The sequence below is a fragment of the Erpetoichthys calabaricus genome, chromosome 5 (assembly GCF_900747795.2).
Source record: "Erpetoichthys calabaricus chromosome 5, fErpCal1.3, whole genome shotgun sequence".
In the NCBI taxonomy this organism is placed as follows: domain Eukaryota; kingdom Metazoa; phylum Chordata; class Cladistia; order Polypteriformes; family Polypteridae; genus Erpetoichthys; species Erpetoichthys calabaricus.
The window spans coordinates 7,732,928-7,754,625 of NC_041398.2; the positions used below are offsets into that span (position 1 = coordinate 7,732,928).

The 21,698-nt window shown below is 40.0% G+C and overlaps 3 protein-coding genes across 4 annotated transcripts in view; 2 read left to right on the forward strand and 1 right to left on the reverse strand.

The window, feature by feature from the left end:
* LOC114641537 (tripartite motif-containing protein 16-like) overlaps nucleotides 1-21,698 on the reverse strand; it is a 721,005-nt gene that overhangs the window by 503,178 nt on the left and 196,129 nt on the right. The gene's annotated exons all lie outside the window — the stretch shown is intronic.
* LOC114641514 (gastrula zinc finger protein XlCGF7.1-like) overlaps nucleotides 1-21,698 on the forward strand; it is a 688,851-nt gene that overhangs the window by 84,093 nt on the left and 583,060 nt on the right. The window lies entirely within an intron of this gene.
* On the forward strand, nucleotides 8,163-15,539 carry LOC127527836 (gastrula zinc finger protein XlCGF26.1-like). The gene is made up of 2 exons (XM_051927852.1): nucleotides 8,163-8,515; nucleotides 13,164-15,539. Exons 1-2 carry the CDS (start codon nucleotides 8,185-8,187, stop codon nucleotides 14,756-14,758), a joined length of 1,926 nt encoding a protein of 641 aa, XP_051783812.1. The 5' UTR covers nucleotides 8,163-8,184; the 3' UTR covers nucleotides 14,759-15,539.

The window sequence follows — 21,698 nt, forward strand, 5'->3', positions numbered from 1 at the left end:
TATATATATATAATAATATATATATATATATATATATACATATATACATAAAAATATACATATATATATATATATATATATATACATATACACATCCACATATCAACATATATATATACACATATATACACACACACACGCTTTATGGGTGATGATTGTTTTTACTCTTTTTATGTTTATTTTATTTAATTGTAGAATCAACTCCTATCTGCGCACACCAGGGCGGCCGTGGGCGGATGCGTATGGTGTATTCACTCCATGTTATCGTGCATTGCGCTGTCAGTGGTATTTTGATAAAAGAATTTGAACAACATATAAGAAGCGTATAAATTATTAAACAGTAAAACATTAACATTTAAGAAGTAAAGTTACATTAAGTACTACTGCAGTGCCTTCGGGTATACCTCATTTTTTGTTTGCCCATTACATGCTTAAATGTATATATTTTTGGTGCACCTACCGGAGAATACGCGACATATAACCGAGCGTGGAGAAGCATGGATTTTAAAACACGCGTTGAGTTCATCTGCTGGTCTCCCTCGTGAATAACTGGTAATGTTTGACTAAAATGTACAGCGAGTAAAACGACATTACCTCCTATTTTTTTTTTTTACGATCTCTGAGATCTTGCTTTTTTCGGTTCAAGGCTTCATAAGCTGTTTTATGTTGTATGGTGTACTTATCCCAAACCATCATCTTTGAATGTTGCAAGACTTTTGCCTTGTATGTAGATCGGGGTAATTACATTCATTGCATTCCTAGTCTGAATCACAATCTGATTGTATGGGTGGTTACCTGGCACCGAAGGGTTGCCACCCGTCCTTTAAAATACGGAATCGTGGCGCGTTTGAGAATGAAATTGCGCGTCCCGTTTTGAATCAATACTGGACGGGATTTATCCCGTATTTTTTTTATCATTTTTTTTTTAAAGCAGCGTCTCATGCAAATCATCCCACACGCATTTTATGAAGATGCCTACTTTCCTACTTTTAATTGGGTAATACTTGATGTCATCGTTAGTTTGATTGGTGTTTTTTAACTGTCCAGTGAGGAGGGCGTGTCTTTTAAGTACAGTCTGCAAAGTGTTGGCACTGAGATGTGGCGTCAGCGCCATAGTTGAAGCCCCTAACGTTGCGGTCAGCAAGTCGGCTAACATCCGCCATGTGCCGTCTTTCAGTTGCGAGAAGCAGATCATAGAATGGTTGAAACTGTTGCCCCTAACGTTGCGCCACGGCATGTGGTTCGTTTATACCTCGTGTCTTCTCATTAAACTTTTATCTCGCGAATATGTTATTGCAATCCGCAGCGGGAGCGTTTGTATAATCTTAATTTAAACTTACGTTTTACACCGTGCTTTGTTTCCCTTATGAACATGCTTGTATGCTTAACTCGCTCCGTTCTCAATTGTTTAATTAATTTTTTGCTCCATTTCCCCCTACTTCGTTCTTTTATCTCGCGAATATGTTATTGCAATCCTTAACGGGAGCGTTTCAATAAACTGATTGAAAATAGTTTTGCATTTACCTTTTTAGTAAAAGGCGAGCTTTTAAGCCTGAGAAATCACCCCGTAAATGCACACGTTTAATTGGACATGTGTTAATATGTATGGTTACACAGTATTAAAAGACAGTGAACAACGTCAGTTACCTTTCTTCCCGCGTTTGATAAAAGGTGAGCTTTTAAGCCTGAGAAATCACCCCGTAAATGCACACGTTTAATTGCACGTGTTAATATGTATGCTTACACAGTATTAAAAGACAGTCAAAAATTAACGTCATTTATCTTCGTTCCCACGTGCGACTCGTGCTGTAAATCTCTTCCTTGTTTTCATTTCACGTGATTACGTAGGAGGCGTGATGACGTGATACGTGACTCCGCCTCCTCCATTACAGTGTATGGACAAAAAATATGTTCCAGTTATGACCATTACGCTTTGAATTTCGAAATGAAACCTGCCTAACTTTTGTAAGTAAGCTGTAAGGAATGAGCCTGCCAAATTTCAGCCTTCCACCTACACGGGAAGTTGGAGAATTAGTGATGAGTGAGTCAGTCAGTCAGTGAGTGAGTGAGTGAGTGAGTGAGTCAGTGAGGGCTTTGCCTTTTATTAGTATAGATATATATATATGTATATGTATATATATATGGTTTTGGCAGCCTAGCGCTTTTTTTCCAACCTAGAAGACGTCTCTTGAGATCCGTTTAATCGCCTTGTTGATTGCATGTCTTCCCAGGTAGTTTCAATCCCCATTTCCTGCACCGAGTCATCTCCCCTTTTATGAGTGACTGTGTTAGTCGCCGTACTTCATACAGGTCTTTGAACGCACTGAATACTTGTAACTGGTGTCGCCCGTCGGCTACTTTCAGATAGATAGATAGATAGATAGATAGATACTTTATTAATCCCAGGGGGAAATTCACATATTCCAGCAGCAAAAATATTAAATTAAAGAGTAATAAAATATGCAGGTTAAAAAAAAAAAAAAAAAAACAGAAAATAACTTGAATAATGTTCAACGTTTACCCCCTCTGGTGGAATTGAAGAGTCGCATAGTTTGGGGGAGGAATGATCTTCTCAGTCTGTCAGTGGAGCAGGACAGTGACAGCAGTCTGTCGCTGAAACTGCTCCTCTGTCTGGAGATGACACTGTTTAATGGATGTAGTGGATTCTCCATAATTGATAGGAGCCTGCTGAGTGCCCGTTGCTCTGCTACGGATGTCAGACCGTCCAGCTTTATGCCAACAATAGAGCCTGCCTTCCTCACCAGTTTGTCCAAGCGTGATGCATCCTTCTTCTTAATGCTGCCTCCCCAGCACACCACTGCGTAGAAGAGGGCACTCACCACAACCATCTGATAGAACATCTGCAGCATCTTACTGCAGATGTTGAAGGATGCCAGTCTTCTAAGGAAGTACAGGCGGCTCTGTCCTTTCTTGCACAAAGAATCAGTATTGGCAGTCCAGTCTAATTTATCGTCCAGCTGCACTCCTAGGTATTTATAGGTCTGCACCATCTGCACACAGTCACCTCTGATGATCACGGGGTCCATGAGGGGCCTGGGTCTCCTAAAATCCACCACCAGTTCCTTGGTTTTGCTGGTGTTCAGTTGTAGGTGGTTTAAGTCGCACCATTTAACAAAGTCCTTGATGAGGTTTCTATACTCCTCCTCCTGCCCACTCCTGATGCAGCCCACGATAGCAGTGTCGTATATATATATTCGACAGGGAATGGAAGCAATTGTCGAGTAACAAAAATTATTTGTAAGTGATTTTGCATTGAAGAAATAGTAAAAACTTGATCACTTGGGTCAATACCTAAAGAAATACACACAGCAAATGCAATTGCGAATACACCAGAATCTGTATGATTTAATTGTTGCTGTGCGTCTTCATAAACTATGGGAGGTTTGTAAGGAAACGAAGCTGCTCTTCGGTGAGGTTGAATTTTTTATCAGCGTTTAAACTGTCATAGTCATGAATTACAGCACCATCATAATAGGTACAAACCCAGTGAGTCACTCGTTCAGTCGCTGCAGAAGTTAATATTTGAATATGTTTTGCATTTTGTGAAATGGGCATTATAGGTATGTCAGGAGTCCACATTAGCAAAACCTTTTGAGGTTGGAAAATTGTATACGCAGCTAAAATTTCGTTGAATTTGCTCATGTGATCTGTTGATAAATAATCATTATTTACCAACTCATTCACTGCAAAATCTGACAGTGGTAAGATCACTCCTTCCATAACACTAAACACAAACACTAAGTAGACACTAACACTAAAAAACGGTAACACCGCCGTGAAGAACACTAAATGAGATAAAGTAAAAGTCTACTAAACTTCTTTATTATAACTGCTTTATTATAGCAGGTGAGGGGACGCTGGTGCACGCTTGTTGTTGCCGCTCCTCCTTGTTAACAACACTTTTTGCAAAATTCACCTTAATTCTGCACTTTCTTACGCTTGTTTTATTTCGTTTATTGTACGTATAGTTCATGGATACAGCCGACTCGAATTGCATGGATTTGGCTTAATATTTACAGATTTTATGGATTCCACTTTACTGGGAACAGCTGAGTCTGTGGATCACGGGAGGAGACCTCTGAACATTTCTTTGTACCTGGTGATCTAGCACCTCGGGATGATCTGTCTCTGTGATTATATTCACTATGCTGATCTGCTCCCGTTTCATCTTACAGTACTCTACGACCGGGAACTGATCTGATGTTCATACTAACCTGGCTTATGGCTCCGGGGCGATCACGCCTGAAATTACCAAGCGTTACTGTTTATAGCTGTGTATTGGAACATCCAAATCCTGCTTCCTCCTCCTGCTGCTTGCTATCGCCGCTCACCTACGCTACCACACCCGCCTGTCCTACCGGCTCCGTTCTGCTGTGCTGCTTCTGCACTGCTATCAGCTAAGTATCACTCACTATTTTAGCGCTTTGAGTACTGAGAAAAGCGCAATATAAATGTAATGAATTATCATTATTTATTATTAAACACTAAAGTACAAAAACGAAGTAGAAAATAATACTAAACTGCAACACCGGCACACCACGTCTACTAAACACTAAGTAGAAACACTAAAGGAAAAAATACTATTCAGTAAGTACCGCGTCTACTAAACAGTAAATCAGTAAAGGAGAAAGGACTAACCACGTCAGCTGTGGAGCTCAACTCAGAGCGAAATGAAGTGAATGAAATGAGGTGAATGGGAGGGGAGATGATCACGTGACTCCAACACCCGCCTTAACTCTCAATCCCTCCACAAACACAGCCACACAGATCCCATCGCTCCTTTATATATATATATATATATATATATATATATATATATATATATATATATATATATATATATATATATATATATATATATATATAGATGACGGGGTTTGAGAAAATCTAGTAAATTAAATATTCATTTTATGATGAAGTTTAGTTTCCGATGTTCTACTTTAATGACAAATTACGAGATTAAAGTCAACATGTCGACTTTAATCTTGACATAAACGGCGAGAATAAAGTAGAAATGTCGAGAATAAAGTCAACATGTCATCACACTATTACACAGTACCCAGGTACATTACACTGTATTGAAAACAAATAAAACAAGTACAACTTGGCTTGCAGTATTATCTAGTAGTATAGAAACAGTATTTACATATTTGAACATAATGATCCACATCCGACCTTTTAAAACCAAGGTATCTCCAGGCAACGGACGTGACTCCTTTTTTTCGGCAAAAGTTCTTCTGTGTCATCATGTTTCGGAATGTTCTCTGTCCATTTTCACTGTGCAATACCTACATTACCACAACCTATTTAGTGGTGTAGCAGTGAAAAAAGGTCCCCACTTGAACAGTTTCCCGCTGCGCCACGCTCCGAACGTCGTTTAGGCAATTTAAACCAGTGTTGCGGTATAAGAAAAATCCATATCATAAAAAAAATAAAAAACGGTTTTTGGTATGAACCGGTTTACAGCCCAGCACTAGCTAGCGGCAAACCAACAGCTGCTCTGAGTTTGGGTTTGCCGTATTTCAGGCGAGTCTCACAATTCTCAACAATTTATTTAAGTAAGGAAGCCCACTCTGCCTCTTTGTTTCCTGTGTAATGAAGCAGTTTGTGTAATCGGTCCAGTGAAGGAGGTCCACATTGGAGATGAAGGTTTAACAAAGCCTTTTGCTTCTCTCCTCTACTCCTGTTTTCTGAGACTCTTAGAATCTCACGTTCACAATGCTCATCATTTTTATTTCTTTATCTGAGATGTTCACACAGTAATGATCAGAGCTGGTTAATTCAAGAGTCACTGGCTGATTAAACATCACTGCTTTGTCGTTTTCATGATCTAAAAGTGTCCCTGCCCTTTTTAAGAACATTTTACTGAACCACATTGGCATTTCAGCTGGCACCACTTCTGTTTCAGTGCCACATCTTGTCTCCCCAGTCTTTACAGGAATTTTCACTCGTTTGGTGGAATGCACAACTTTGCCACCTCCAAATATGAAAGCTCTGCTTCTTGAAATGTTCGAGTTCCTCAGCTTTTTGACTTCATTCTGGTCAGGCTGACTAATGTCGTTGTCTAAGCATTTCTCTCCATAGACTGTGAGTGTGCAAGTAGAATCAATTACCGCTAATCCAAAAGATTCGACCAAAACACTAAATGTGTCTGAGTTTGATTCCTTTGTAAATGACATCATGTTTCATTCTTCACACTCCTCTATATTCCAGTCTCCTCTGTTATTATCACCTGTTCATTTATTTTTCTGTAGTCTTTAGCCCAGTGCTCTGATGATAATGCATTTTGATCTCCTACCATATTTGTGTAACAGATTATTGCCTGGCAATGGCGACTTCTTCTGGCTGCATTGAGAATTCCACCTGTTGTGTTGTTTCTGACTGGTGAAATACGCAGTTTCATGTGTGACAGTAATGCCCATTGTTACCAGACTTGACTTTACTACTAAAAGTCTCATTGTGCCAATTCCATTGAAGCAAAAGTAAGTGCCATCCCCGCTGTTAATGCCAGCTGCCTTTGGTTTGTATCTAAACACGCCGTGTCCAGCAGCTTAAAAGCTCACAAAGCCATGTTATATCTACACATGCAGGTCACTCCATGTCACATCATCACACTTATGGACCTCATCGTCACAGATTTTAACGAGACTTGGCCTGCTGATTTGGTCATCTGAGTGACCCATGGAACTGAAATTGCACGTGTCTTGGATCAACAATAATAAGGAGATTTAAGATCACAAAGTTTGAACACTGTACTGGATTAGGACTTTGACTGGCTATTTCTCCCTAAATATAAGTGAACAGAAATGGTTCTCATGTCGTTTTAATGGTCTTTTCCAGCTCTGAAGTTTGTGAAAATACTATGCTATCCCCAAAATGAAAAAAATTACCATGTTATGAGTGATTATAATGTTACAATTTGAATAGCATGAAAACCCTAATTTTAAAATTGGCCAATGTTTTCACTAAAGCTACATTTTAATGTGATGAACATCTGCAGAATATTTGGTTTTGTTAAAATCTCTGATGATGAGGTCCAAAAGTGTGATGATTTGACGTGGAATTACCCATCAGGAGTATCTGTGCTCCAAATCGATGATATAATCCACCATAGAAACTGCACTCATTCTTTTAACTCTGTTAAATATGAATATGCCTCATAGATACGATCCTTTTTCTCCTTTAAACACAACATCAAGCCTTTCTATCAGAATAGTTCAACCTTCATCTTTGTTCAGGTCTTCTGCTCAAATTGACATCTCAATGATGTCCCTGTAAGTGACAGTCCAACCCCAAGTGCGTGTTTTTTATTTGTAAGCTCAGTAACCCGTCTCCATATTAAATCTTCATTTTTCCAGCTCTTGTTTGCTTTTCTCTTGTCAAATGCAGGCAGGATTCTATAATTAGCAGCCATCCTCTACTATGAATGTTAAACTTTAATAAAAAACACAACACCTTTGATGATAGCCACATACTTTTTATTTTCCTCTCCCATAAAGCACAACTGTCACGAGTAACCTCCTACAAACCCACTCTCCTCAACCCCCGAATGTCCTACTCCCAGTTGGGATTCAGTCCTGTAGTTCCACAAATAGGAGCACATATATAAGATGTAGAATATAACAACTCAACAGAATGAAGCTCCTGATGCTCAGTTCAAGTCCAGTGAGGATATCCAACAAATCCCTAAATATGGCGGCTTTAATAGACCTGCCATTGCTGTGTCCACACATGATGGTGCCGTGTTGATAAAGTGTTGACATCTACATGGTGGCACTGAAATGTATGCAAATCCCCTTTAATGAAGGTCTGCAGTGCACTTTGATCACATCTGAATTGTTTGATTTGTAATTATAAACTGTGAGGCAGAGGAGGAAATCAAGAAAAATGTATCTTTGAACCAAACCTCATGGAGGGCACTGTGACCCTGAAATGTGCTCATTATTTTTACTGACTTTATGAAGTTAATTCTACTACTTTTATTTTCACAGGGCTTTCCCATTTCACATGACCATACACTGAGGTGTCTGAGAGGATAAGAGCAGACACTTTAAGAGAGATAAGAGTTTCCCACAGAGCATGGCCACTGCCAAAGAAGATGGTATGGATGAAAGAACGGTGGACTTTAAAGAAGAGGACTGTGAGCGGCTCACACCAGCAGATATGTGTGTGAAGCTGGAGGATCACGAAGAAATAATTTCAGTTTTTAAAGAGGAGGAGGAGTGCAAGGGGGTGACTGCTGCCATTAAAGCTGATGATTTAAATGATTTCTCCATTGGTCTTGAATTTCAAAAGCATGAAACTGAGGATGTTTTCAAGCAAGATACCTGTGAAGAATCTCCATCCAGTTTACAGCCCTGGTCCACTAATACGGGACGACTGGCTACGCAGGACAATTCTGCAGAGCTGAAATCACAGTTATCAGAGTCTGAAGAGAAAATCACCGAGGGAAGTGGAAGAGAAGGAGAAGAGTCACCTGGGAGTGTTGGAATAAGTGAGTAATGTGATTAAATATAAAAGAAAGAGATCATTTATAAATTCTAATGGTGAGTGCTTTGATGACTTTAGAAGATTAACATGAGAGTTGAAAACACGGTTAATTGAACTTGGATAAAGACCACCTGCTCGGGTGCATGATAACAAACAATAGGTTACTAATAAATGATAAATTAGAAAAATTTGTGTGAATAAGGAAAAATCTAAAGTGTTGAGCGCTTGACTTGAACATCATGAAGCTTTGACTGAAGCTGTGATGTACAGTGGTGTGAAAAACTATTTGCCCCCTTCCTGATTTCTTATTCTTTTTCATGTTTGTCACACAAAATGTTTCTGATCATCAAACACATTTAACCATTAGTCAAATATAACACAAGTAAACACAAAATGCAGTTTTTAAATGATGGTGTTTATTATTTAGGGAGAAAAAAAATCCAAACCTACATGGCCCTGTGTGAAAAAGTATTTGCCCCCTTGTTAAAAAATAACCTAACTGTGGTGTATCACACCTGAGTTCAATTTCCGTAGCCCCCCCCAGGCCTGATTAATGCCACACCTGTTTCAATCAAGAAATCACTTAAATAGGAGCTGCCTGACACAGAGAAGTAGACCAAAAGCACCTCAAAAGCTAGACATCATGCCAAGATCCAAAGAAATTCAGGAACAAATGAGAACAGAAGTAACTGAGATCTATCAGTCTGGTAAAGGTTATAAAGCCATTTCTAAAGCTTTGGGACTCCAGCGAACCACAGTGAGAGCCATTATCCACAAATGGCAAAAACATGGAACAGTGGTGAACCTTCCCAGGAGTGGCCGGCCGACCAAAATTACCCCAAGAGCGCAGAGACGACTCATCCGAGAGGTCACAAAAGACCCCAGGACAACGTCTAAAGAACTGCAGGCCTCACTTGCCTCAATTAAGGTCAGTGTTCACGACTCCACCATAAGAAAGAGACTGGGCAAAAACGGCCTGCATGGCAGATGTCCAAGACGCAAACCACCGTTAAGCAAAAAGAACATTAGGGCTCGTCTCAATTTTGCTAAGAAACATCTCAATGATTGCCAAGACTTTTGGGAAAATACCTTGTGGACAAATGAGACAAAAGTTGAACTTTTTGGAAGGCAAATGTCCCGTTACATCTGGCGTAAAAGGAACACAGCATTTCAGAAAAAGAACATCATACCAACAGTAAAATATGGTGGTGGTAGTGTGATGGTCTGGGGTTGTTTTGCTGCTTCAGGACCTGGAAGGCTTGCTGTGATAGATGGAACCATGAATTCTACTGTCTACCAAAAAATCCTGAAGGAGAATGTCCGGCCATCTGTTCGTCAACTCAAGCTGAAGCGATCTTGGGTGCTGCAACAGGACAATGACCCAAAACACACCAGCAAATCCACCTCTGAATGGCTGAAGAAAAACAAAATGAAGACTTTGGAGTGGCCTAGTCAAAGTCCTGACCTGAATCCAATTGAGATGCTATGGCATGACCTTAAAAAGGCGGTTCATGCTAGAAAACCCCTCAAATAAAGCTGAATTACAACAATTTTGCAAAGATGAGTGGGCCAAAATTCCTCCAGAGCGCTGTCAAAGACTCATTGCAAGTTATCGCAAACGCTTGATTGCAGTTATTGCTGCTAAGGGTGGCCCAACCAGTTATTAGGTTCAGGGGGCAATTACTTTTTCACACAGGGCCATGTAGGTTTGGATTTTTTTTTCTCCCTAAATAATAAAAACCACCATTTACAAACTGCATTTTGTGTTTACTTGTGTTATATTTGACTAATGGTTAAATGTGTTTGATGATCAGAAACATTTTGTGTGACAAACATGCAAAAGAATAAGAAATCAGGAAGGGGGCAAATAGTTTTTCACACCACTGTATGTTAGGCCAACAGCGCATTACGTTCAATGAGAATATCAAAAGTCATATTTTGTTAAAACATGTTTTTTTCTTAAATTGTGTTGCAGTTAAAATAGAAATGTCCACAAAAAGAAATAAATATGAATAAAATCCTCTGCCCTGTGCACTAAATAAGAGTGAATTTGCTCAAGCCAGTGCACACCTAATATGTACCTCATCTTTCTAATGGTAATCTCATGCACTTTGACGTTAACAGTGACAAGAGCTACCTATATGAGACATGATGACATTCAGGGGGTCTCAGGGTCTTCTTTCAGCATCTTGTGTTCTCCTCTCAGCCTGAACTTGCTGGGGCAGCATGGCCTGGACAAGTTGGCAGTGGTGTGAAATCTTCACTTGGAGATGATCTTGGGCCCTTCCGTCTCCCACAGTCACATCGGGTCAATATGGAGTCACCACTCCACTTCACCTGCATGTTTTTGGGGATTAGGGGAGGAACCAGAAACACCATTAGCAGCTCCTATGTAAAACATCTGTAGGCAGGATTTGACCCCAGGACACCTGACCAATAAAGCAGCTGTGCTAAACACTGTGCCCCCCCCCCCCCCAACAAAATCAGATATATTTGTATGTATATTTTTAGTCCAGATTAGGTTCTAAAGGATGTAAATGTCATCACATACATTACGATTAAGAAGAGAAAACCCAAATTCAGACACATTATTGGGTAGGAAGGCTCTGATCCGAGTCTTTAGAGCCGATATTGATCTAAATCAATCAATCAATGTTCACCCATTCCATTCCATTAGCATCTGCTGTTGTCAATAATAATACCGTTTTTCTTTTTTTTTTCTTTTCAATAATAAATGTATTTTTAGCCTTACATAAACTTCACATTCCATAATAAAGTGCTACTGCATACACAAAGAACATTTACAGTACACATACTGGAAGAAAACAAGCTGAACAAAAAAAAAGGCATGTCTTAATCATTCTCCACATTTCTAATAAAATAAATTGTTCAGTTCGATATTTTTAAGAAGAAAACGAGACAGTCTTGGTGAACGCTTCAGGTTCTCATCTAAGAATATAAGCATCTCTGCATGTTCTGAGGACAGTCTGGTCCTCCTGTCATCCATGACGTGTGCTGCCGTACTGAACAGACCCTCGCTGTCCCCACTCGTATAAGGAGATCACAGGTAGGACAACGACTTTTATTGGTCCTCCAGAAAGCCAGTGGCCCAGCATCTCTTGTGGTATGACGTTCACAGAGATAAAGATTCACCTCCGATGCTGCTGACTCAAATATCATTTTTATCTTTATTGACAATTTCTGCATGCATTCTGCAGTTCTGTTGGCGGGAAGTTTCTTTGGACATCTCATCTGTCGCTCCAAGTGCGTCTGTGTGGTCGAGACACCGGCACTAAGCAGTTTATGTTTTTGAGATTTGCAATCATCTGTGAAATACATGTCCTTGTACCATTGTTTAATTTGGGGGAAAAATCAATAATATCTGTTACAGAATTCATAAATGTATAGTGACTATTCACACTCAATGCTTATTATACGTAATTAGAATTTTATTTAGGTCTAAAAACTAGGCTCGTACCATTCTACCCAACAAGCCAATAAGAGGGCTGATTATAATTCCTAGCTAATCAACATCCACTTGATAACGATTTATATTTATTTACAAGCTCGGTAAAACTCTGCATCCCTTTCCTCCCATCTACCTACACATTCACTGAAAGGCTAATAAAAAGGGATTTTAGTCAAAATAGCTAATGCGTGATTAATTAATTATACAAATAATCAGTCAACAAACACTCGATGGCAATCGTGGATCTAAATAATCTAGAAGGTGACATCTTCCAGAACTGAAAGTGGCTGGTTGTCCAGGGTTACGAATTCCACTGTTTTTCTGTCATAGTAAGTCTTTGGCGTTCTTGCTGTCTGTATTATAAGGTTGAGTTTTCTAAGTGCTGCCATTATTGGAGGCCGAGTAAGAGTAGGCGACTGAGCTAGACTAAGCTTGCTGGTCCCCTCAGCCTTTGAACAGCTCGTTCTTCACACCAGTCCCTTTTGTGTTGTCTTCTCAGATGGTGAATAAGGTTTGTATTGTTGAAAGTGTTAGCAGAGAATCCTCCATCACTGACTTCTTTTTACACATGTATTACAAACCACAAATTTGTTATCTCTTGTTTGAAGGCAATCAACCTGTTAGACGGGTGAGGACGTGTTTCTGTATTTTGGTAATGCTGGAACTTTGTCTTGCATGCTTTTTATCATTCAAGGTCAGATGATAATATCAGCTAATTTGCCGAGCATCACTCAAGTCATTTGGAGTGAAAATTGGCTGATTTTGATTTGTGATCAATTGATCAGATCAGGCCTGTCTTTCACATATGAGAGAAAGGTGGAGAAATTGAACAGACAGAAGCAGAACATGTAGAGAACACACATGGAGTGGCCAGACCATAAATGGCACCTCAGTGTGAGGAAGGAACTCCAACCAATGTGCTACCACTTTACTTGTACGGTTTCATTTATTTTAAAAGACGGACAGTGGTTAGGAATTTGGACATCAAACCCTAAAGTTGCAGGTTCAAATTCAGCTATTGACACCATGTGACCATGAGCAAGTCACATGACCTGTCTGTGCTCCAGTTTGAAGAACAAGAGAAATTTAACCAATTGTGTCCCAAATGTTGTAAGTCGCCTCGGATAAACATGTCAGGAAAATAGTAATTATAATAATAGTTAAGATGTTTGTGTTATTTCAGATGTACAGAAGAATGGCAGCTTCTCTCCACCTTCATTTGGTCAGCACTCTTTTCAATACATAGAGAATGATATGAAGAAATCAGCAAGTGGATCAGAGGACCTGACAGCAGCCTTTTTGCAGTGCAGTTCTCTCCCTGCTACTGGAGTAACACAGACAAAAGACATCAAAACTGATCGACAGCAAGTGGAGAAAGAAATCCAAATTCAAGCTGGAAAAAAATGTTGTTTGGAATGTGGCAAACAATTCACACACAAAAGTGATCTTAATGAACACATGAAGATTCACACTGGAAATAAAACAAATTGTTGCCATGAATGTGGTAAGTCATTCTCAAGGAGAAGCCATCTTCAGGTGCACAGAAGAAGCCACACAGGAGAAAAACCTCATTGTTGTTCAGAATGTGGTAAGTCGTTCTCAAGGAGAAGCAGTCTTCAGAGACACAGAATAATCCACACAGGAGAAAAACCTCATTGCTGTCCAGAATGTGGTAAGTCGTTCTCAAGCAGAAGTTATCTTCAGAACCACAGAATAAGCCACACAGGAGAAAAACCTCATTGTTGTCTAGAATGTGGTGAGTCGTTCTCAAGCAGAAGCTATCTTCAGAACCACAGAAGAATACACACTGGAGAAAAACCTCATTGCTGTCCAGAATGTGGTACGTTGTTCTCAAGCCGAAGAAATCTTCAGAACCACATAAAAATCCACACAGGAGATAAACCTCATTGTTGTCCAGAATGTGGTAAGTCATTCTTAAGGAGAAGCAGTCTTCAGATACACAGAAGAATACACACTGGGGAAAAACCTCATTGCTGTCCAGAATGTGGTACGTTGTTCTCATGCAGAAGAAATCTTCAGAACCACATAAGAATTCACACAGGGGAAAAACCTCATTGTTGTCCAGAATGTGGTAAGTCGTTCTTATGGAGAAGCAGTCTTCAGAACCACAGAAGAAGCCACACAGGAGAAAAAACTCATTGTTGTACAGAATGTGGTAAGTCATTCTCAAGGAGAAGCAATCTTCAAACTCACAGAAGAATCCACACAGGAGAAAAACCTCATTGTTGTCCAGAATGTGGTAAGTCGTTCACAATAAGAAGCAGTCTTCAGATCCACAGAAAAATTCACATAGGAGAAAAACCTCATTGTTGTCCAGAATGTGGTAAGTCGTTCTTAAGGAGATGCAGTCTTCAGAACCACAGAAGAAGCCATACAGGAGATAAACCTCATTGTTGTCCAGAATGTGGTAAGTCTTTCTCACGGAGAAGCGATCTTCAGAACCACAGAAGAAGCCACACAGGAGAAAAACCTCATTGTTGTCCAGAATGTGGTAAGTCTTTCTCAAGGAGAAGCGATCTTCAGAGGCACAGAAAAATTCACATAGGAGAAAAACCTCATTGTTGTCCAGAATGTGGTAAGTCGTTCTTAAGGAGATGCAGTCTTCAGAACCACAGAAGAAGCCACACAGGAGATAAACCTCATTATTGTTCAGGATGTGCCGAACAATTTTCTGACAAATGCATTTTTCAAAGGCACACAGAAATTGATATTGGAGAGAAGCCATATTGCTGTTCTCAATGTGGAAAAAGGTTTTAAACATTAGTTCTTTTCAAGTAAACACACAAACTCCCACTAAAGTGAAAATGCAGTTTCTATGTTCTGAATGTGTCAAATGTTATACAAGCCAGAAAGGTCTTTATCCACGTGCCAAAATCCTACTGAAGGAAAATCTCATTGCTGTTCTGAATGTGAAAAACGATTCTTATGTTTCAGCACACTTCAGTGCCACATCAGCACTCATACTGGAGATAAACCTTATTGTTGTCCTGAATGTGATAAGCAGTTCTCACAACAAAACTCCATAAAAAGTCACATCAGACATCACACCGGAGAGAAACCTCACCTTTGCCTGGAATGTGGCAAACAATTCTCACACCTCAATTCTCTGTATAAGCATAGGAGAAGTCATACTGGAGAGAAGCCTTACAATTGTACTGAATGTGGAATGTGATTCTCCTATCACAGTTCTCTTCACAATCATAATATAATTCATTCTGGTAAGCAACAACGATTTTCTGACAGTGGCAAGCTTTATCTCAGACAGCACTACCCCTAAAGATCACATGAGAATTCACGTTGGAGAGAAACCTTATTGCTGGCCAGAGTGTGGCAAACGATTCTCACATCCAAGCGCACTTCGCTGCCACAGAATGATCCACACTGGAGAGAAGCAGTACACCTGTTCTGAATGTGATAAAGGGTACTCTTCCAGAAAAAGTTTTTAGAGACACACACAAAGTCATATTGGAGTAAAGCCTGTTCCAGAAATGTCAAATGACTTTCCATTGGATACTCAGGCAAAAAAAATGAAGAAAAATCTTCTGAATGCGGTGAAGGACTCCAGTTGAAAGTAGTTAATAAATACATACAAATAGTGGAGAAAACACTGAAAATGGCAAACAGATCCTAGATGTAAGGTAACCTCAGAGCCACATATGAATTCACACTGGAATGAACACACTGGAATACAACACACATTTCAAAAACAGCAAGAATCTTCTTCAACAACTTATAAAAAAAAATCTCATTGTTGTCCTTAATGTGGTTAGCGCTTTTTAGACAGCAGTGGTCTTCATATTCATAAATGACTGGCCTACTTGTGGTAAGCCTCTTAGCTGTTCTGAATGTTGAAAGTGGTCCTCCTGTATCAGCAACACGTAAGATTTCATGAAGGACTCAGAAACTGTACTGCCAGTACTTCAGTCATACAGGGACTGATCATCTCTGCACCAGTACTGTGATATAAGATGGTGAACAATACAAACACCAGACAACGGAATGAGGTAGCAACAATACTGTGTGGTGGTTTCAACTTCAACCACAGAGCACAACTGAAAAAGTTCAATGTATTAATAAAAAATGGAGAAATCAAATCAAATCCACAGTGCGGTGCCAACTACCAGGAGGTGCCACTGACAACAAGGGGAATATTTTTGTGTCCGAGCTTTGGAGAATTGGCCTTATCTGAGTAGCAATGAGCTTGTACCATCTCCGAGATGTCATCTGATGGCAGACGCCTGGGCTGAGTGCAGACAGCCGTTCTTAACCCTGATAATGAAGAAGTCATTTAGTGACGTCAGCTGACCGCCAATGCAGTCCAATCAGATACTGGGGAGGGACAGTCGAAGTGGACAGGAGACTAAAAAGAGAGTCATCACAAGACAGACCAATGGAGAGGGGCTTTATAAGACTTTTACAAAAGACAACAGCACCCTTGTAACTTCTGTTTTTCACAAACCGACAGACAGACGGACCAACCTGAAAAGTGATAGCTTCCACACCAAGCATATAAGGCGCTCCATTATTTTCAGCCAAGCAATACGGTACAATCTTATTTGTTCAGATCTGACAGACCGGGATCAACAACTGCAGGAGCTCAGACAAGATTTCATCAGACAAAGTTACACCCCCAAAACAACAGACACTCGAATAAGAAGAGCTACTGCCATACCCAGAGACAACCTTCTGGAATATAAAAACAAAGACAACAAGAATCGCATCCCCCTTGTTGTCACCTACAACCCACATCTTGAAACACTTCGAAAAATTATAAAAGAACTTCAGCCAATACTAAACAATGACTAAACACTGAAAAATGTATTTCTTGAACCTCCCCTCCTGGCATACAGACAACCACCAAACCTTCAACAACTAATTGTCCGAAGCTCCCTAAGTGAACCAACAGAAAATGGCACACCTCCATGTCTATAGAAAAGATGCAAACATGTGCCCACATCTATGATACAGACCGTATAGTTATACCACACTGCCGACTTGAACATCACATAAAGGGATCATTTTCCTGCAGATCATCTAATGTAGTCTACCTAATTTTCTGCATAAAATGTCCTGACACTGCACTCTATGTGGGAGAAACTGGAGAAACACTCCGCCAGAGAATGAATTTACACAGGTGCCACATTAAACATGGCAACACAGATGTTCCTGTAGTGGCCCACTTCAACAGCCATGGACACTGTGAGAGGGACTTTAAAGTCCCAGTGCTTATGGGCAACTTCAAAACACAGCAAGAGAGAAAAGAATGGGAAGTTAAACTCATGCTAAAATTTAATACATTACAACATGGACTGAATAGAGACAAGAGTTTAATGGCCAGATATGAGGACTGTTTACATCTCTCAGAATGACAGACAGCCTGACTACAGACCCACACTGTACTGAAAGAACTCATTACAAACTTCAAAAGACTTTGTTGGACAGTTATCTTATCCAGAGATCTTGACCATACATTGTTCTTTTGTCTCTTGTTAAATTAACCCTAGCCTGAATGAATCTATTAATTTTTTACATTTAAAATTTCTCATTTAAAGATTTACCAATGTTGTTTCTTGTCCTAGAGTGTGTATATAAACACAGGGAACTCCAGTCTCTGTATTACATCTTGACTGAAGAAGGGGCCTGAGTTGTCTCGAATGCTGGCATATTGTAATCTTTTTAGTTCGCCAATAAAAGGGGTCATTATGCTTGGCTTTTCTCTAAGACTTTGACACTAATTTAGGTTATCATTTATAAATGATAAGAGTCTTAACAAACCAAACGCGTTAATCAACTGTGTGTCAAGGGTGAGTCCAAAAGTGGGAATTTAAGAAGACCTAAATACAAATAAAATGAAACATTCAGGGTTCAAAGAGAAATGTTTAAAATCTGAAGAGGGAGTCACAACAGCATGCTAGGGATAGCATGGGGGACCACAGTTCTGAAGAATATCAATGTATTGAAGGAATATTATTTAAAATAATAATAATTTTATGAGAAATAGGACACCTTAATGAATGCAGAACACAATGAAAATGAAATGAACGGATTTTATTGTCTGACATATAAGAGAAAAAGGGAAGACAAAGCAGAAACACACAGAGATCTCTGCTGACCCAGCTGTTAATTTGATACATAAACTTAAAAGTAGAACAGATGTCCCTTTGCTCCATGTCAGTATATCCTGGGGTGGTGTGTGAAGGACGCTCTATACTCCGAATGTGTTGGTTCAGGTTTCAGTTTGAGTTCAGCACCTTCTTCATATCGATACCCAAGACAACGTTTCTTCACGTTGAGACTACAAGCTGGAGGCCACAGGAGCTCAATAAACTCCAACAGCAGGATAGATAGATAGATCTTTATTGTCATTGTCACTTTAACAAAGGAACAATGAAATTGAAGGTGCAGTCAACTCAGTGTGAGGCATAAGAGTTAAAAAGACATGAAGAGAGAAAATAATAACACACCAAATATTAATTAAAGTATTTTACAAAATATAAAATTTGCACTTGTTATATATATGAATTGCATTAGTTGACTTAAGGTCTATATTGCACATTGGGATAATGATGTCGAGTAGTTTTATTCTGAGCTCAGGGCCGTGATTGCCTTTGGGTTTGAGCTGTTTTTATGGTGGCTTGTCCTGGTTTTCATTTCTCTGTATTTCTTGCCTGATGGCAGGAGCTGGAAGAGGCAATGACCGGGATGTGATGAGTGCTGTGAAATGTCAATTGCTTTTTTTACAGCATCAGAAGGTGTAGATTTGTTCCAGAGTGGCGAGGGTACAACCAGTTGTTCTCTCCGCTGTCCTGATGACCCTATGGAGCACTTTCCTTTGTGAGGAAGTGCAGCTGCCGTTCCACACACACAGTCCGTATGTAAGCACACTCTCGATGGAACAGTGATAAAAGGCAAGGAGCAGATTTTTGGGGTGATTGTTCTTTCTGAGAATTCCTAGAAAGACCTGTCTCTGCTGTGCCTTCTTCAGCAGCTCCTTGGTTTTGGCACTCCTGGTCAGGTCATCCTCCAGCTCAATGCCCAGAGACCTGAACACTGGGACCCTGACCTCACAGGCCCCACCAATGATGAATGGCTGGATGGCAGTTTTGTTATTTCTAAAGTCAATAACAAGCTCCTTTGTTTTTGTGGTGTTGAGGAGCAGGTTATTGACTCTGCGCCACTCTGACAGCCGTCCTCCTCGACCCTGTATGCCAGCTCACCCTCCTGAGAAGGACAGACTTGTAAGACGTGAACAAAGCCAGCTGCCCTCCCTGGTCTGTCTTCATTCAGAAGGACTCGCCTGAGTGGTGGGATTGTTCTGCGGCGCTCCTGTTAGCCGACATTTCATCAGCTTGCTTTCTGCGTTTCATCTGATAACCAGCAGAGTTAGTCAAAGATGAGCCAGGCCTGTTACAATGTGAACGTTCTTGACATTTTTTTTTGCTTTAAATGTTTTTTCTGCTTCTTTACTTTGAGTTCTTCTAGGCCTTGTACATTAGAGATTATTAATACATGAGCATTTGGTGTTAATAATGAATTGACAATTAATAAACTGTTTTTATTACTACATTGTAAGTGTGGCCTGTTGCCATTTTGTAGCTTTATCCTTCTTGACTTTGTTTCTAGGACGTGTTGCACTGTTGCCTCCCTAGAATTAAGTGCCACATCACCGACGCTCGGCCTCACACCCTTCATCACACGTGAGGCAGAATCCAAGACTGAAGATCCAACTGTTAATCATCTTCAGTGTGTGAGTATAAATTCACGCTTATTTTCACTTTGACCGCGTTAATGGCAGAAGGCAGGAGGGACAGTCTACTGAGAACGCTGCCAAGACACTCGGACAGAGCACAGGGTCTCGTAGGCAGACGAGGGTACCTGGCTGGCACGACGTGAGGCACAAGGACGGCAACACTTCCAGGGAGGAAGAGACAGCTCCACAAGGAGACGCCAGATGAGGGTTCAGCGAGAGAGGGAAGCCGAATGAAAGGACCAAGCAAAGCTGACAGACGAGAAATGAGGTGTGCCTAGGTCACAGCAACACAAGGAGCCCAGAGTGGAAGAAAAAGGAACAACGAAGAGACGCTGACAGGGATTCAACAATTTGACACAACTTTTGTTGGGAAACGAGTGTCCGGGGAACAGAGTGCATCCATGGACAGTTGAACGATTAAGTGTTAGGGTAACACAGTGCGCAAACTGGACTCTGCACCACTAAAGGTTGTATCCTCCAATTCTTGCTTTTAACAGACTTTTAGAGTGTGGATTAAAAAAAGGAAATTCGTTCCTGATATGTTTAGATTTTGTTAGGTTCAGTTATCTTTTTAATGTATTTTTTATTGTCTTGTGTAATAGAACTTACTGTTGCCTTTTTTCTGAAATTACTGTTGTGTCTTTCATTGTGTGTTTACTCACCGCCCAATTTAAAGAAACCTGTGTGCTATTATTGGTAAATTTCAGGAGTTCCCAGTCTCTTAATAAAACTGGGTGGCGTAGTCGGATACTTAAATGGTGTCTAAGTTAGATTACCTGTAAGTGTGACCAGACACCTGTTACATTTATGTGCAGGAGTTGTGGCGAGTCCTTGCATACTTTAAAAGGATATGTGCTTCATTGCAGGCTTCATCGTAATGACCCACGCTGCATTTTTAAGTGTGTTGCAACAGCTTGCAAGCAGGCCTTCTCAAAATATTCTGCATTCAGATCTCACTTTTACAGACACCATTATCATAATGCTCTTGAAACAGTCAGTAACAAGACAGTAGTTGCACTTTTAAAATGCTCCATTTCACTGTGTAAAAGAGAGATCCATCATTACTGGATCTTCTGGCACATCTTAAAGAGCATGTTGTTGGAGGCCTGACTGTAAACTGTCCAATTAAAGGTTGTGAAGGTGTTTTTACATTTAGTGCACACATGTGTAGAAAGCACAGACGTTGCTCAGGTGGTCATGTCACTGATGCATATAAATTTTTGCAGTCTCAAGTGCCATGCAGTGGCATAACTGAAGCTGACTCATCAGGTTTTTTTGCAAGTGCCAACGAGCCATATTTAGAAGACACAGTAATGGAGGTATCAGAAAATATTACAGATTTGTATCTTAAAAATATATGTCTGTTTTACATGAAACTTCAAGGGCAGTTTATTTCACCACTATTAACAATTCAGAATATTGTGGAAGAGATGCAGAACATACACGAGTTAAGAGAGACCTGTAGTCTATGGAAATTAAATTCATTGCTTAAAGCTGACCTTTCATTATCAGATGAAGTTGTTACAAACATTTTAGATACAGTAAAACAAAGCGACTTATTCATATCATGCCATTCAGGGCCTATGAGAACATCACATTTGAGAACACAGTCATTTAAGAAACTGTTTAACTACCTAGAACCTAAGAAAGTGTATCTAGGAAGAGACGAGAACAGAAAAGAGAGATTTTGCATATTATGTTCCAGTGAAAGAAACACTGAAATGTTTGCTAGATTCAGAGCTCTGGAATGAAACAGTATCTCAGAAAGACCCTTCCACAGATGTCCTCTGTGATATCAGTGATGCTAAGATATTTAAATCCAACAGGTTTTTCCAGGATTATCCTTCATGTGTAGAATTAATCTTGTATCAAGACGCATTTGAAGTGGTGAATCCATTGGGGTCTGCAAGACAGAAGCATAAAGTGCTAGCCATGTATCTCTCTCTC

What these genes read in the sequence shown, in the direction of transcription:
- LOC127527836 (XM_051927852.1), top strand. Translation starts at nt 8,185, where the DNA reads ATGTGTGTGAAGCTGGAGGATCACGAAGAAATAATTTCAGTTTTTAAA. An exon ending in ACCTGGGAGTGTTGGAATAA is followed by an intron (nt 8,516 to 13,163) that starts GTGAGTAATGTG and finishes GTGTTATTTCAG; the next exon opens with ATGTACAGAAGAATGGCAGC.